Raw genomic sequence first — 18,888 nt, forward strand, 5'->3', positions numbered from 1 at the left:
CGCCTCCAATTGTAAGTTTCATAAGATATCTCCCTACATTTTCCTCTAACTGTTTTATGGTCTTAGACCTAATGTTTAGATCTTTGATCCATTTTGAGTTAACTTTTGTATAGGGTGTGAGATGCGGGTCTTCTTTCATTCTTTTGCATATGGATATCCAGTTCTCTAGGCACCATTTATTGAAGAAACTGTTCTGTCCCAGGTGAGTTGGCTTGACTGCCTTATCAAAGATCAAATGTCCATAGATGAGAGGGTCTATATCTGAGCACTCTATTCGATTCCATTGGTCGATATATCTATCTTTATGCCAATACCATGCTGTTTTGACCACTGTGGCTTCATAATATGCCTTAAAGTCCGGCAGTGCAAGACCTCCAGCTTCGTTTTTTTTTCCTCAAGATGTTTTTAGCAATTTGGGGCACCCTGCCCTTCCAGATAAATTTGCTTATTAGTTTTTCTATTTCTGAAAAATAAGTTGTTGGGATTTTGATTGGTATTGCATTGAATCTGTAAATCAATTTAGGTAGGATTGACATCTTAACTATATTTAGTCTTCCAATCCATGAACACGGTATGCCCTTCCATCTATTTAGGTCTTCTGTGATTTCTTTTAATAGTTTTTTGTAGTTTTCTTTATATAGGTTCTTTGTCTCTTTAGTTAAATTTATTCCTAGATATTTTATTCTTTTAGTTGCAATTGTAAATGCGATTCGTTTCTTGATTTCCCCCTCAGCTTGTTCATTACTAGTGTATAGAAATGCTACAGATTTTTGAATGTTGATCTTGTAACCTGCTACTTTGTTGTACTCATTTATTAGCTCTAGTAGTTTTGTTGTGGATTTTTCTGGGTTTTCAACGTATAGTATCATATCGTCTGCAAACAGTGATAGTTTTACTTCTTCCTTTCCAATTTTGATGCCTTGTATTTCTTTTTCTTGTCTAATTGCTCTGGCTAGAACCTGCAACACAATGTTGAATAATAGTGGTGATAATGGACATCTTTGTCTTGTTCCTGATCTTACGGGGAAAGTTTACAATTTTTCCCCATTGAGGATGATATTAGCTGTGGGTTTTTCATATATTCCCTCTATCATTTTAAGGAAGTTCCCTTGTATTCCTATCTTTTGAAGTGTTTTCAACAGGAAAGGATGTTGAATCTTGTCAAATGCCTTCTCTGCATCAATTGAGATGATCATGTGATTTTTCTGCTTTGATTTGTTGATATGGTGTATTACATTAATTGATTTTCTTATGTTGAACCATCCTTGCATACCTGGGATGAATCCTACTTGGTCATGATGTATAATTCTTTTAATGTGCTGTTGGATATGATTTGCTAGAATTTTATTGAGGATTCTTAGGCCTAATTTTAAGTAGACTTGACCTATCCTTTGTGGGGGTAAGTTTTATATGAACAAACCTCAAGACTGGGGGCTCAGCCTATAACTTTGGTTGTCCACACTAAATCTGTCATTTTTGAAAATGTATTAACCTTGGGAATTGGAAAATAATGTAGTGAATAAATTTTTTTGTGATTGTAGTTTGATCTTTTGAGCCAAGGATATATGATGAATAATGATAGAAAAATTATTTTTAAATGCCCTTATTTTTATCATTCATTTTATTTGGCTTACCTGGTATGTTTAAGTTTTGTTGTGATTTGAGATTTGCCTATTTTTTAGAAATGAAACCAGTATTGAAGCAAAAAATGTGGTGCTACTTTATTTAGTTTAATTTTTTAGTACTAAGCTTACAGTCAGTAAGCTTTTGCCAGTGTGAAAATGACTGTACTCTTATCCTTAGAGAAAATACAAATAAAGACAAGTGATACCCAGTGCAAGTTTCAAGGAGAGATTATAAAAATATCTGTATATGTAATAACTGGCTGCTTACAGTGGCAGTAAACTTCAGTATAGATATTTGACTTCATGGGATTTTTCATTTTAGTGGTTAATATTCTGGGATTATGGTACAGATTTGGCTATACTAATTCTCTGAAAGAAATTACTGACCAATGTCATTTTTCCAGTTTTATTTCTTTTTATAGACAAAGTTAAATTACATTATTGAAAAGTATCAAGTACACTTACTTTTTAATTTCATATTATGTGTTTCTTTTTTTAATTTTTTATTAATTTTTAAATTAAAAAAACTACGAAGAAACACAAGCATTCTTAACATATCATTCTGTTGTACATATATAATCAGTAATTCACAATATCATCACATAGTTACATATTTATCATCACGATCACTTCTTACAACATTTGCACAATTCAGAAAAAGACATAAGACAACAGAAAGAAATTTGTACTTGCCATACCTCTGACCCCTCCCTTTCATTGATCACTAGCATTTCAGTCAGTTTATTTTAATATTTGTTCCCCCGATTATTTATTTTTATTCCATGTTTTACTCGTCTGTTGATAAGGTAAATAAAAGGAGCCTCAGACGTAAGGTTTTCACAATCATGTTGTGAAAGCTATATCATTATACAATCATCTTCAAGGAACATGGCTACTGGAGCACAGCTCCACATTTTCAGGCAGTTCCCTCCAGCCTCTCCATCACACCTTGACTAACAAGGTGATATCTATTTAATGCATAAGAATGACCTCCAGGATAACCTCTTGACTCTGTTTGGAATCTCTCAACCATTGACACTTTATTTTGTCTCATTTCACTCTTCCCCCTTTTGGCTGAGAAGGTTTTCTCAGTCCCTTGATGCTGAGTCTCAAATCATTTTAGGATTTCTGTCCCACGTTGCCAGGAGGGTCCACACCCCTGAGAGTCATGTCCCACGTAGACAGGGGGAGGGCAATGAGTTTGCTTGTTGTATTATGTGTTTCTTAAAATTGCTTATCTGTGACTAGGAACCATGAGATGTAAATAAAAGAATTTGGAAAGATTGGTGGTTTGGTATTGTTGTTTTGAATGCTGTGCGGTGGGGATGGTCACAGTTCATTCTTTCCCCATGTAAATATCCCATAATTGCATCAAAGATTGGTGGTTTTTAAAATCAAGATCACTTTGAAAATGGATGACCATATTCTACATTTTTAAATAATGTATTAACAAGATGATTGTTAAGGCTGTAAAGATTTTAGAAGAAGCGGTATGAAATCAAATCTGTAAGATGAATAAAGGAAGAAGGTAGTCAATTTTGTCTTATTTTATGTGCTTGAAAATTTCACTGCTTACCTTCAGCTCCTTCTAACAGTCAGTGCCTTTAATTGTCTCGGCAAGAACTCTTAAAGGCCTTACAGGCCACTTGAAACAGGTCATTACTTCTAAGGTTTGCTTGATTTAAAAGAGAATTGTCATTGAACTGGCTCTTCCCTTATTTAAAAAATGAAAGTAATCACAGGAATTAAGGATCAGGCTTGAACTATATTTCTAGCTTAATTCTTATTTGTGTGTATTAAGTTCTTGCATATTGTTTGGTACAGATATATATAAAATGTCCCAATATTCTTGACGTAAAAATAGAGATGTTTGGTTGATATCCAAGGAATCCAGTAGTTCCTAAATAATTAAAATGATTTGAAATTCTGCCTAAAGCTTAAAATTTTAGTAATGATAAATCTGGAAAATTTCAGGTTTCATCATATAAGTGTTGCAAAGAATCAATTTACCACAATTGACAATACAGATTAAGAGTTGTGTTACAGACATTTTTGAAATAGCATAGCATTTACCATAAGTAGCAGAAAGCTCAGGTAAAATATTTGAAAAATATTGATCATTTCTCCCAATAGCATTTTGGAGACAGTTTTCTGGCAGGATGTGGTGGGAACATTTTTCTTCCTCCTCACCCATAACCACTTTCTCCTTTAGCATATCATACAGCGTCCGCCCTTGGAGGAAATAGAGAAGAAAATAATTACTCTGTAGTATATCTTCCTATTTGGTCTCACCCGTTTTCTCTCCCCCCTCCTTTTTTTTTTTTTTTAATATCTGTGTTGCTTAGGACACAGTATAAATAATACCACTGATTTACTATCCCTGTGCAGATCATTGATTTACTCTCACTGTGCCGAGATAGTTAAATGATATTTTCATGGAGAAAGCACTCAGTTGTCAAATAATTCCTAATCAGAGATTTCATAAATGCATATATCATTTGTTTATAATCCTTTAAAACCACCATTGCGATGCAACTCAAAGGTCCTAGTATATTGACAATTAATTCTCTTTGTAAAAACAGCAAAACATTTTAGCATTAAGATCCTGTAATGTTTGTTTTTGAGCCTTCTGAATATTGGATAATTTAATATGTTCTATTCAGTCCTTAAGATTAAGTGATGATGCTATGAAAATAAATGGTATTGAAGACAAAGATGAATATGTGAAAAAAATGAATGTTTTCATTTTATGAATGAACAAACTTTCATGCTACTTTATGGCTGTTGTCTTAAACTCTACTTCAAATCACCGAATGCCTTTCTCAGCGTCTGATAAAGATGTTTGCAGGCATGTTATTTGTAGGGAAAAAAATGAAACTAAATCAAGACATTTCTGATTTTTCAAACTGTTGAGTAAAATCACTTTTTTTAGATCAACATGAGATCAAGCTCATTCATCACTTTGTTTTTAACTCAAAATTAAAACTAATGCTAATTATCTGAAGGAATATATTCAAGAATAACAGAAGATTTAAGTTGATGTGTGTGTAGTGTTTTTCCTTGTAGACCTGAGTCATTTTCAGCCAATAAAAAGTACACCTAAATAGCATTCAGATTTTCTGAGCATCACTCCCATTTCTAGACCTATTTCCATTAATACATGACTATTATTTCCATCATTTTAAGAAATTATTATTTTCTTATGTGATTTCAGGATATAAATAATATAGAACTGATGAGCATATTTCACATCATCTCTTTGATTATATGAATGGGAGAAGACTTGTATGGATAATACAGACTGTTAGTCCATTGTCCCCTGCCATCAGAATCTTTTATGTACAATTATGTTTTTGTAAGATAGAAAATCTTTTGTTTTGGTTTAATCATAGTCTGGATTCTAGGCTTCCTGAATTAACCAAAACCAATCAGAAATCATGGAATTATATGCACAGAACTTAATCACCTATTGCTTTTTAATTATGTCAAATCTTTAGATATATTTGTCTTTTATACATATATAAAATATGGAAGTTAAATATTAACCTTTGGGGTTCTTAGATCATACATATCATTTATGAAATATAGATTAATGTTTAGAATATCCCTCCTTTTCCAATGTGTGCCCGTTTTTACCCCACTGTGGAGTCCAGAGTTAGAGGGTACAGCGGTATGATGAGGTAATTCTCATTAACCTAAAATCTTATCTTTGAAAATGGATACTTTTTCCACACTAAAATCAAGTATATTATTGAATTATGTTTGAAAAGTTCAACATGGCCCAGCAACGTATCAAGGAAACACATATTTACTTGTGAAAGCCTTAGCTTTTTCCTTAGTTGCTAATGAAAATTATTTGGTATTCATTTATTTCATGCAAATATTTGCTGATATAGAGATATTTATGGAAAATATTTGTGAAAATAGAATTTGTAGTCAATTTGCTGTCAAAATATATTACATTGATAATTCAGCTTTTTAAAAATCTTGCTCTGTAACTTTAAAAATAATATTTTAACGACTTAATCTTTTACCATTAAATTTTAGTATTAATTCAGTAGTAGTATTAAAACATTAATATTTAACAACCATATATAATTCGTGCAAAGGGGCACAAATCAAGGCATTTTGTGTATTTTAAAAGTTAAGTTTGGTTAACTCTTCCAATCTGCTTATTCAAATTTTCACTATGTCTTTTTGCTACTTCTCATTAATCTCTTTTTTCTCCATTTTGAATCTTATTATTCTCATGTTGGTCCTTCTGGATCTCTCCTCTAAATGTCTTATATTTTCCTGGTGATATTCTCTCTGTATTATTCCGTCCTAATTGTGCTAATCTATCCTAATTTTTCCACTTACTCATCGAAATTACTGACTTCATTCTCAAAAATGGCCAGTCTCTTTCAGTTTGTCTATTAAAATTTTAAACTTGAAAAACTCATGTTTAAAATTTTCAATCTAATTGGAATTATCTTGCCTGATCTTATATATTTTCATGTTTTCCACATTATGCTTTTTACAGTTCCACTTTTTAGGGTGTTCAACTCGGCTTCTTCTGGTTGCTGTGTCCCTTTAAGTGAACTATTATTTTTATTAGCCTGCTCATGGTTTAGAATGGTGATGACATCCAACTTTGGTTTGCCCACACAAGAAATCCAATGAGTGATGGAGGTGCAGCACCCCCTGCTGTGAGTTGGGTAAACCCACCAGCAGACTGCTCATTCTTTTCCTATAAACTCTATCGGAATAGCAACTTAGCCCTTCAATACATCTCCCCTCTTGCCTCCAAAGCCTGAAGGATCCAGATTCCCCATTCCTTGGACCCATGAAAGAGATAGGCAGCCTTTCCAGGAGAGCATTTATGAGAACTTCAACCCAGGTGTGTCTGCTATGTGAGAAGACTGACCTTGGATTTGAAACCAAAAAGTCTTTTACTTAGGAAAACAAGAAGAACTTTCTTGTTAGGGCAAGGAGCATTCTTTCTCAAGAGTGCCATCTAGAACTCTCTTGGTTAATAGCTCATGTGTGGAGCAAGTGGCAATGCTCTGGGATCAGTGACTTTGAATAAGCATTCCCCACCCCACTTGCCCTTAACTGCACCTTCTCTACTTCATCTTCTCTAGGCGGTCTATGTACTACAAACTAGTAGAATCAAATCCCCAGCGCTCTTACCCAATTTGATTCTCCTAACAGCCTAACAGAGGGGATTCTGTTTGGGGCAGACAGGTTAGAAAATGAGTACACACATGAATGGAGGGTTTGGATTTTACTACAGAGATTTTGAGTGCTAGGTGGACTCCAGCATGAGGATTCTTTCATACAACTGGGGAATTTGACTGAGACCTGTAAACACACTCGTGTACAACATGGGCTCTCCTATGTATGGTGATGTGTTTATTTCTTAGCTAAATAACCAACATATTCTCTCTTTTTCCTGATACCTGGTAGAAGCAAGAGAAGGAGAAAAGTATTTTCCTCAGGGCTGTCAGAGACCCAAATAAAGCTGGGAAGGGGGATTCTGAAAAGGAACCTCAGGTCTTTGGTGCCACCAGGTCTGCTTCCTTCCTGAAGAATGTAGCACTCTGGTTTCATAGTCCCCTCAGGGTCTGTTGTATGTCCTCCTCACCTCCATAGCTATCGAGAACACTGGACTCCTCCAGAATAAATTATGATTCCCAAGCCAAGGTTGGGGCCATGGGAGCTTTAAAGAATTGTATTGAAGACATTTTTCAGTGACAGGTTGTTTCTTTAAAAAGAAGCATGTATCCTTTCCCATGCCTTCGCCGTGGACGTATTCTGGAATCTTCTCTTCCTCCCACCATCTTTTCTACCTGTCATTCCTTCCTCCAGCCTTTATTCCTTCTTTCAGTTCCCTTTTCCCCACAGGTCAATATTTTCCTCTGCACATTGATTATTTACACACACTGTTGAAACTATTTCTTTTCTGTAAAGTTCTCCTGATAACTTCTTCTCACTCAGCCCTGGTTGACTTGGTGCCCCTACTATTCATACACAATTTCTTTATGTCCCTGCTCATCCTTCCCCCCAGACACTCCCTGCACATTAGATAGCCATTATATAGAAAAAGAGCCCATAAAGAGTCCCAACCACTACACCTGAGACCAGGATGATGAGGAAGATTTCCCAAAAATTTGGGGCCTATCCACTAGAATAACAGCACTTGTGTTAATTCTACTGGCTGTTGTGCTGATACTGCTAGAGGTTGTGCTGTATTGTGTTGGTAGCTGTGCTGAGTCTGTGGAACCACCAGTGGTTGCACTGGACCGAGTTTTAGTGGCTCTGCTGAATCCACCAGAGGTGTTCCAGTTTTTATTTTGTTCTTGTTTTAAATCAGGGATAGGCAAAACTATGGCCGCAGGCCACTTATAGCCTGCCTCCTGTTTTTGTAAGTCACGTGAGCCTTGTACATTTTTAAATTGTTGAAAAGACTCAAAGGAAAGTTAATTTGTCATGACATATGCTATATTATTTGAAATTAAAATTTCATATAATGCCAATAAATGAAGTTTATTGGAATGTAGCCATCTTCATTCATTTATAAAAATGTATTGTTACGGCTGCTTTTGTGCTTCCATCAACAGAATTGAGAAGGGTTTGACAATTCATGTTTTAAATCATCAAAATATATAGCAGTATCAGTGGCTGAGAGTTTAAATAGAGTTGAGAGGCTACTCTGGAGGTCACTCTTACACATGCTTCAGTTAGAATTACTACCTACCATAACGTGCCAACTCCCAACCAACACCATTTCAGCCAAGCCTAAAGAGCACCTATGGTGTTATATAAGATTCTGCAAAGGTTCCATGCACCATGGCAACATTCCAAAAATCTACAACCTCCAAATGGGTTCCTGGACCAGATAAGTCCTGAAATGCAGAGGGGCCAGCCTTTCCAGAACATCAACTGTTTTCATATCTCTATCCCATATTATCAACAACCCCTTCCAACATGAAAAATTAGAATGGGCATAGCCCAAATACCCCTAAAAAGTGGGAGCTAGATCAAAGGTGGATCATGGAGTTAGACATAGAAGGTAGGATTTAACAAAAGAGTGTGATTGCTGAGTCATTTATATTGATATTTCTTCTAGTGTCCTGTATCTTAGAGCAGCTAGAAGTAAAAACCTAAAATTGTGGAATTGTAACGCGTATTAAACTCTGAAATCTGTTCTACAACTAATTGTTGCAATGTGCTTTGAAATTTATTGCTTTTTAGTATATATGTTATTTTTCACAAAAAAAAAAAAGGAAGAAAAAAATTTATTTCTTCTAGCCTCCAGAGTTTTGGAGCAGCTAGAAGGAAAAATCTAAAGTAGTGGAATGATAACCCACAACAGACTCTGAAATCTGTTCTGTGTCTCGTTATTGATGTGTATTTTGAAAATCATTGCTTTTTTTTCCCTTTTCTTTGTATATGTGATATATATCATATGTAGCAAGACTTCAGTGTTAGCTGCCTTTCATTAAATTGTGTTTTTGGTATGGGCTTTTGAGAACCTTTTGCAGGGGCTCCACATTTCGCAGCTTTCCTTTCCCAGAAGATCTTGATTAACAAAGTAGATTCTTTTATAATTTATACAAAAATTGGTTATGATGTCACTTTGTAGTTTTGCTGAGGCCTGAATTTAAATTACGACTATGGCAAACATGTTTAATCACCTAACCAGAAATTTGAGTTATAGGTAGTTTCTTTTGTGGTCAATCTTATAAAATACAATCAAATATGTTTTTTATAGGAAACTTTATGTAACATAATGGAATTTAAGAAGCCCACTGAGTATCAGCGCTAAGGTCAAGGGTCTCTTGTATTGCAGGGGGACATCGTTCCTTTACACAACCACACATCAGTCTCAGTTTGAAATTGCATTAGGTTTTTATGTATCAGAAATTGTTCCAAGGGAGAAAAATGTTTCAGTTTTGTGATTTTTTTTTTTCCATGTATCCTGAAATGAAAGTGCTATTGTCAACATCAGGAACTTAAGAACAAATCTCTTAAAATTATTAAGCCGATCAGCTCAGTCACTAAGAAACTAACCACTCATATATTATTACCTAATAATGCCTTTCTGATAACTCTTCCTGTGTGTGATATAAAGAAAATATTTGCTGAACTTGTAAAGAGAAACTATGTATTATGACTTATACCTAATTTGTAAGACAAATCAGTACCTTATTATTATCTTAGAAAATGTGTTATATATTTGAACATTGTTGTAATGCTATTTTAATACCTCATTAAGCATGTATCTGAATATTTTAGTACTGTAAAATCTTTTTTTTTTTGACCGATTGTTTTTTTTTTATTTTGTTTCTTTGAGCTGGGTTAAAGTAGGAATTCACTTGAAAAATTAAATTAGTAAGTAATCTTATTGTCAAAGTAGAGCTACCAATCCAATTTTAATGTTTATCTCTTGAGGAATGCTTTTTTTCTTTTTTTAATCCATATCCTACTGCACACATGACAAAAATATCTGATTTGATCTCCTCAAATAGTGATTCAGGGCAGTGTTTATCTAGAAATAGAGTATTTGGAAATTTGTAGGTCATAACTAAGGTACGTTGCTAAAGCAATTTTAAGCATAAAATCCCTTTTATGCTCTATTATAAGATTACTTGTGTTTACCATACTGTCTCCCCTCTTTGATCAGTGTTAAAATATTGCTTCATGTAGAAATTTAGGTGAACAATATTAGAACCCTACAGAAAGATAACTTCCACTAGATGTCTTTGAATTCTTTGTTTTTGAACCATTCTTATTTCGTAACATAATGTTACCCCCCACCCCTCCCTGTATATAAAGTAACATGTCAGATTTTCAAGGCAATGTCAGTAAACAGTCTGTTATTCTATTATTCCTTCCTTTTGGTTGTGATAGAGTTGGTGAAAAGATCCTGAGATCGGGAGTTACAACAGAACTTTGTTCAAATAACAGCTCTGTGACTTCCTCACTGTAATTATGGACCTCTCTAAGCATGGTTGTGAAAAGTGTATAATGATTTTAGCCTCACAAAGTTATGAAAATCGATAATTTATGGAAAGCAGCAAGAACAGTGTCTGCCATAGTAAATACTTAGTCCAAAAATGTTTGCTATTTTTACATTTGCTTTATAGCGCCCCAATAATGTTCAATTAGAGCTAACCTGTCTTTGCAAAAGGAGAATCAGTGCACAAATGAACAGTAAATATAGTCCGAAACCTCACTTAAGACATTGAGAACTTTTCCGTTTAAGTTTCTAATAAAGCAGATTTTCTTGGACTGATCTTTCCCCATTTGTCTTTTACAGAAGCTTATAACCATCAGTGCAATACTTTTAAAATATAGTTTGAGGAAGGGAGAGAGAGACAGGATATTTTTCCTTCACTATCTGACTGAATTACCTTTGAGGTATTAAAATATATATATTATTTTAATTGTTCAAGATAAAAATTCCCTGTGTAGGTAGCTACTACAATTCCTGTCTTAAGTGTATGAAAAGTGAAGTACTTCACAGTTAATTGTTTTTTAATCTCACAGGAGCTCAAGGCATGGCTTATTTGTCAGTTGTATTCTGTGGAAGAATGACTGTTCATACCTAGTTCTTAATTACAGACCATTAGTTTTTCTTGTAATGTGCTTTGTAGCTTGCTATCTTATTTGTCAATTCATTTATTTTCTTCACCTTCATAAAGTATCCAGGGCAATAAATAGCAAAAAGTTCATTCAGCTACCTGTTCCGAACTATTTTACAAGATTTCATTTTTTTTAGCCACTTTTGAACTTCTGTAAAATGGGAATAATGATATCAGAACAGAAATGTATATAACTTATAAAGCACCATAAATACTGCAGTAATGGTAGTAGGTGTAGTTTAGCAACAACACCCAATCATAAACAAGGCAGTGTATTGGAATACATAATTGCAGTGGGTTTTAATTTAACTGAGTAATCCATGTCATCTAATACCATGGAAAACTTTTAGATGTCTTAAGAAAACTATTTTTTAAGTTTTTTAAAAAATATAACGCCAAACACAAACATTCTTAACATATGATTATTCTGTTTAATATATATAATCAGTAATTCAAATATCATCACATAGTTGCATATTCATCCTCATTATCATTTCTTAGAACATTTGCATCAATTCAGAAAAAGAAAACAGAAAAAAATTAGTACATACCATACCCCTTAACCCTCCCTTTCATTGATCACTAGCATTTCAATCTACTAAATTTAACATTTGTTCCCCCTATTATTTATTTTATGCCATGTTTTACTCGTCTGTTGATAAGGTGACTAAAAGGAGCATCAGACACAAGGTTTTCACAATCATGCAGTCACATTGTGAAAGCTGTATCATTATACAATCGTCTTCCAGAAACATGGCTACTGGAACACAGCTCTACATTTTCAGGCAGTTCCCTCCAGCCTCTCCATTACGTCTTGAATAACAAGATGATATCCACTTAATGCATAAGAATAACCTCCAGGACAACCTCTCAAAGAATAACCTCCAGAACAACCTCTCAACTCTGTTTGGAATCTCTCAGCCATTGACACTTTGTCTCATTTCACTCTTCCCCCTTTTGGTCCAGAAGGTTTTCTCAATCCCTTGATGCTAAGTCTCAGCTCATTGTAGGTTTTTTCTCAATCCCTTGATGCTGAGTCTCAGCTCATTCTAGGATTTCTGTCCCGCATTGCCAAGAAGACCCACACCCCTGGGAGTCATGTCCCACATAGACAGGGGGAGGGTGGTAAGAATCCTTATTGTGTTGGCTGGAGAGTGGGGCCACATCTGAGCAACAAAAGAGGCTCTCTTGAAGTGACTCTTAGGTTAGGCCTAATTTTAAGTAGGTTTGCCCTTTGTGGGGTTAAGTTTCATATGAACAAAAACCCCAAGGTTGGGGACTCATCTGTTGCTTTGGTTGTCCCCATTGCTTGTGAGAATATCAAGAATTCTCCACTTAAGGAAGTTGAATTTTCCCCCTTTCTCTCCATTCCCCCTATGGGCCTTTGCAAATACTTTTTTTAATTCACTCTAAGAAAACTAATTTTGATACTCTTTTATTTTATTATAAAAATTTGTTCTTTGACTTGGAAAGAGGCAGATGTTAATAACTCCATTTTATAGATGAAGAAACTGATACCCAGGAGTTAGAATTTACACAAAGTTATAAGGTAAGTAGACTCAATTGTCAGTTTTAATGCTATGCTTTTTCCACAAGAAAAAGTACTTATCATAATTGGAAAGATATTTGTATGTTGTGTAATGATATTGGGAACATAACCCATTATTTTTTAGCCTGTTGATTTGTAAATTTTATATCCCAGTAGTTAAAAATGGTAACATTCAGCATAAGCAGCTGATTTTATAAACCATTCCTGGACCTGTCTACAAGATATTGCAGTGCTACTTTAATCGCTATTTATGCCCCCGTCTCCCAAAAATAAAAAGTCTTGGGCATTTTAGACTGTTGTTAGGTATCCTGGAAGTCAACAGTGACATGTAATTGCCAAAACCCACCTGTCTTAATTTCCCAGCTGCTAAAACAAATACCATATAATGGGTGGCTCATGGAGAAGTTCAAAATCAGGGTGTCAACAAGGCAATACTTTCTCCCCAAAGACAGTGTCATTTGAAGGCTGGCCACTAGCCAGCCTTTATTCTTGGTTTTTCTGTCATATGACAGTGTACATAGTGCCATTTTCTTTCTCTTCCAGGTTCTGGTCACTTGCAAATTCTGGCTGCTCCCAGTAGGTTTTCCATCTTTGTCCAATTTCCTTCACTTATAAGGATTTCGGCTATATTGGATTAAGGCCCCTTTCATTCAGTTTGGGTACATCTTAACTAATAGGTCATATTTAAAAGTGGATTCCCACCCATAGGACGGGAGTTTGAGACTTGAAACATGCCTTTGTGAAGGACATGATTCAATCTCATTACCACCCATGTGATTCTAGACAGGTACCCATCCTGTTGATGCTAGTTCAACTTCTAGAATAGGTATGTGAAATGCACCTGTAATACATTGTTTCAACTAGCGAACATTGAGGGCTGTGGAATCTTGAAAGCAGAATTCAAATGGTTGGAGGGCTGTCAGTTGGAACAATGATTAGATGTGTGCTTGGCTCCAAGAAGTTAAACTGTGGTCTCTATTTGGAATTTAAACTGAGAAAGATTTTTAAATGATTTGTTAACTATCAGAGCTATCTGAAAATAGTAATGATTTTCCTTGGGAAATAGTTTCTTGTATTCTGTCACAGAGTAGATTTGCACCTAATGTGCATCTGAAAGGTTAGAGCCTGATAGAAATTTCATGAGTTTGTGTGTGTGTGTTTAAGGGGATAGAAATGAAGGGACTGCTAGAAAGTTTCTTTACAAAAAGAAAGACGTGTAGGTATTTTTCTGCTCTAGTTTTTTCTTCCGGAAAATAGCATTTTTATACATTTCCCAAGGAACATAGTTGATACATAATTGATAACTATAAAGACCCTTACATCTACCTGTTGGCTTTCACTGAACTAAAAGAAACATCAGATTAGAGTATTTACCACAACATTATTCCAGAAATAGAGTTGTATTTAAAGCAATAATGAGAATAAAAGAAGATAGACTTTTTTTAAGCAGAAGAGAGATGTACGACTTGCTTGAATAGTGGTCCTTCTTTGTACTTGCTTTTCCAAATTGTCAGATTATTTTTATTCACCATATATAATTCCCTTCATGTAACTCCTTTCTTTTCACTGGTTTCTGTGATCTGCCCTTCTATTTTTAAAAGACCTTCCAGTTGAAATGGTACTTTGTTCTTCCCAGCTATTCTAGAGCTCCTGCAGCTGATCTCAAATGCAAGGGGCAGCAGAGGTACTTTGAGAGCAAGAGAGAACAGAATGTAAAGAGTCCAGCAGGGGACCAACAGATTGTGGGAAATCATGTGACTATATGAATCACATCTCCAAGGAGAGAGAACTGGTTGTTTCTGTGTCTAGATCCACCCTATTATGAGGATAATACCATCAATAATGTAATTTTAATTGCCTGGATACGTTGTTATTGGCTGGAAAAAATAAAACTTCAGTATAGTTACTGGTCAGAAGATTTTGAGTAGAACTGAATTTGTTTACATTAAGACCGTAGATAGGGACATGTAGTTTAAAAAACTAATGTCTTAGTCATTACGAGGGGTATCACATATATATATGTTGTCAGAAAAATATTTAGGTCTGTTTCCAACCTTAAATAACCTGATGCTGTTTGGTTTGTATATTGTTTCTAACAGTTAAATTTTTAAAAAGCTGACTTAAATAAGGCCATACATTAGTATATTTCTAATTTTGATTTTAGTATCAAATTTTACCCCAGATTAGTTTCTTATATTCTACTGTTTTTACACGATTGTTAATGAACTATATATATATGTAATTTGTGAATTTATGTTTCTACATACATTAAGATCAAGGCATTTTCTTCAGTTCCTTAAAACATTTATGAGGGAAAGTTGGTAGCAATGTTAGGAGAGCATAACATGGACCTTTCTTTTAATCTGTAATTCTAGGACGACATAGACAGCCTAAACCCAGTTCTCAGGGACAACCCACAACTTCATGAGGAAGTGAAAGTCTGGGTAAAGGAACAAAAGGTTCAGGAAATTTTTATGCAAGGTAACTATTTTGAAGCTCTGCATTAATGAAATTTTTTTTTTTTTTTTTTTAGAGCTAGGCAATTTATTATGTCAGGAATGTGCAATATATAAGTAGAAAGTTCAATCAAGTATTTTGAGTGTAGGGAAAATGATAGAAAAATTAAAATATAGAAACTTGATTATTTCACCAGTTTATTAATTCATTTGAGTTAAATGCTTAGTATGAAATTGTAGCCACACAGGTGAGTGTTGACAGAAGTTTTCCACATTACAGAATGTTTTGTGTGTATCCTTCATGGAGAAGAAAGCATTGTTTGCAGTGGAGGGTTGCCCAAAGTTACAGTTCCCTTTGAAGAATGCTGTTGTATCTGATAAAAGTGCCCTGTTTCAGTTTGCCTTCCTTAATTTAGCATTTACCACAATACTAGCCTTAGTTTTGTTTCCTGTTTTTTTTTTTTTGAAAATTACAGTTTGTCTATAACACATGACCTTCAAACCAGTGAGACAATATGGCATGACGTGTTAGGTGGAATGCTCATTTAATTTTATAAGTTGAATTTTATTGTTACTAGTCCATATTTATATCAATTTCCATCCTATTTGATGTAAGCATTAATAGAGATCATCTCAAAGTATTTTGCCTTATGTGACTATTTGCAGTAGCAGATTATCTTAATATTTTCTTATGTCAATTATATTTAATGCTTTTTATTGTGGAGAATTTCACATGCACCTATCTCCTGGCTCTAACAACTGTCAAACCTTGACAAATCCTGTCCTAGCCACACCCTTAAATACTTCCCTCAAATTTGAGACATCAACTCATTCTATCCCATTTTTAAACAAAGCCTCCATATCATTATTATAGTTTAAAAGTTAATAGTTCCTTAATATCAAATATTAGTCAAGATATTTCCATTTGTCTCAAATGTCATCATTATTTGCTTTTTTTTTTTTAAGTTCTTACACCAGTATTATATTTTTTACTTATTTATTTTGAATCAGGAGATCCGAATTAACAACGTGATTGGTTATATGACCAATCCATCTTTTTTTTTCTCCTTTTTCTTACAATTTATTTGTTGAACAAGCTAAAAGTTAATTTTTTATTAAACCAAGTTTACTTCCTCATTGTATACTTAAAAGCAGAAAGATTAAAGTTCCTAACCTTACTAGGTGAAATTGCATGAGGCAGACTCTGGAAGGTGCTAGGTGGTGGAAATAAGCCAGTATAGATGGTGTACTAATAGGAACTGAAAACTGGTCATATGTGGAGATAATCTATAAGTATTTTCTATACTGATTAGAAAAAAAGAAACATGAAATCTTATTCTACCGTAATTAGAAAAGACTGGATTAAATGGATTATGGCTAATAAATGGTGCTTACCTGTCACCTCCCTGAAATTGCAGCCAATCAACATTGTCATTTTTCTCCAAATGAATGTATTTAATTTACAGGTCATATGGAATAATTTTTGCAGTGTTAATTGATTTATTTTTGAGGCTATATTGGACTAGATTTTTTTTTTAACTGACAAATAAATGTTAAACCATTAATTGGTATATGAATCTCAACTATAGAAGAATCAGCCTAGGAATCAGAAAAATAACTTCATTCCTAACTCTTTCATTCAAAAATTCATTTAACTTATCAACCTTGCTTTCTTAATTTTTACAAAAGGGATAGCAACTGAATTAGGAGTTGAAGAGGATTAAATAAGCATTTGCAGATTTTGAAAACACTTTGTAAGTTGTAATTTATAAATTGAAATACTGTTGTTATTGAAGTACAGTTGTACTTCCCTACTCATCACAGTTCCTATTAGCTTTAAAATATTTGATATCATTTTAGCACCTGAGAATTGGAGAAATTTTCATTTCCATAATTATAGCAGAAGTTCTAGTTTAATAGGCATGTTTCACTGTCTTGATACATACTGTTTTATGTCCTTTTTTATTTAGTTCTTATTTCCTAAAGGATATCTAGATCTATATAAATATAAATAATCCTTTACAAAAATAAGTTTAATCTAAAAGTTCACTCTATTTCTTTATTTACAAAAACATTTTTAGTGCCATATTTATAAATTCATTTAGCAGTTTACATGTGTTAAGGCTTTTGGCAGCTTTTACTAGCTTTTATAGAAGAATTGAAAGCTTGTTGTGAAGGTTTTGGCAACTACAGAACTTTGACATCATGTTCCAAATTGCCTTATTAGAGAGAGTCCCAGCCTGGGGATGTAGACAGGTATCCTGACCATGTTTCGTGGCTTTGTGACCCTACTGCTTTCTAGACCACAATCACTGTGATTTCTGTCGTCCTCTTAATAATTTATGGTCCCAGAAATATTGAATTATCTTTCTGACTTACATTATTTTCATTGAGTCAGCAAGTATATGTCAGTACTAGAATGTGTATAATAACTTGAGAATTATTTGTTTCTAAGCTATATCACTTGTCTTCTAAAATATTTTTGGAAAGCTGTTATGTGGGTTTTATTGAACATCTATCATATAACTCATCTTTCTTCTAAAAGATTGCTCCTAAACGTTTCCATTTATGATATCCCTGTTTCTTGTGTGTTTTTTTAAAGGTCCTTATTCTTTAAATGGATACAGAGTGAGAGTATATAGACAAGACTCTGCCACCCAGTGGTTTACTGGCATAATTACTCATCATGATCTCTTCACCCGCACCATGATCGTTATGAATGATCAGGTAAATAGTTCAACTAATATTTTTGAAAAGAGATTTTTATCATTCATATATTCTATGCCAAAAAATAATGTCAACAATTGATTCTAAATCATTTTTATCTCTAGCTTTCTTGTAGTTATATAATTCTAATAAATTAGTTAAATTTATCTGATACAATACATGAAGCCACAAGGAGCTAGTAATGCCAAATATATTTTAACAGATAAAATTAGTCCCTGAAATAGAAGCATCACACTCTTTTAATTGATTAATCTTTTTTATCCTTAGATTGGCAAAAATTCTCTTTCTAAAAGTCTTGATTTTTCTTTCTCTCTAGTGATATGAGCGTTTTGCAGATGGTTTCGTTCACTAATAAAATCTTTAATGTACATCATAGTTCTTTTTACAATCCAGAGTTGGTATGCCCACCAATTTTATGGGAAATGTTAAGCATACAAGTTTCATGTACAATTTTACATAATAGTCTGAAAGTATTGACTTTTCAAATCTTGGGATTTTTTTAATTGGCCAAAAAAATTTTAAAAATAAAATATTTTCACTTATAAAGCTTAGCTTCATTTATATGAAAAATAGATATTTAATTCCTTCCCATTTGAATGGATTGGGGAGGGTGTCTGAATAATTGTGACGGTTCTTTTATGAACAGTTCAAATGCTTTGGTCAAAATTTTAGTCAAAATGCTAAATCATTTTATACTGTTTAATTACATTTAATTTTTCTTCCCAGAAAGGAGATAAACTTTCACCCCTCAATGAAGTAAGAAATTGACTTGAATTTTTAAATAGTTCTTTTTTTTTTAGTTCATGTGCATTTCTTTAACCTTAGTCTTTTTTACTATTCATTTGTACAGTTTTTGTCTTTTTCTTTTTCCTTAAATTACTTTTAGTTTTATTTTACAGTTC

The 18,888-nt window shown here is 33.7% G+C and overlaps 1 protein-coding gene across 10 annotated transcripts in view; it reads left to right on the forward strand.

Moving 5' to 3' along the window:
* JMJD1C (jumonji domain containing 1C) overlaps positions 1-18,888 on the forward strand; it is a 326,266-nt gene that overhangs the window by 260,839 nt on the left and 46,539 nt on the right. For 8 of the 10 annotated variants that reach the window (XM_077125157.1, XM_077125158.1, XM_077125160.1 and 5 more), the window contains 3 exons: positions 15,179-15,284; positions 17,862-17,986; positions 18,713-18,742. In XM_077125157.1, coding sequence (XP_076981272.1) covers positions 15,179-15,284; positions 17,862-17,986; positions 18,713-18,742 — 261 coding nt within the window. Of the gene's footprint in view, positions 1-525; positions 8,680-15,178; positions 15,285-17,861; positions 17,987-18,712; positions 18,743-18,888 lie in introns of those variants that run through there. The other 2 variants (XM_077125164.1, XM_077125161.1) reach the window with 2 other exon arrangements.

This window comes from Tamandua tetradactyla, chromosome 13 (genome assembly GCF_023851605.1).
Source record: "Tamandua tetradactyla isolate mTamTet1 chromosome 13, mTamTet1.pri, whole genome shotgun sequence".
Taxonomy (NCBI): domain Eukaryota; kingdom Metazoa; phylum Chordata; class Mammalia; order Pilosa; family Myrmecophagidae; genus Tamandua; species Tamandua tetradactyla.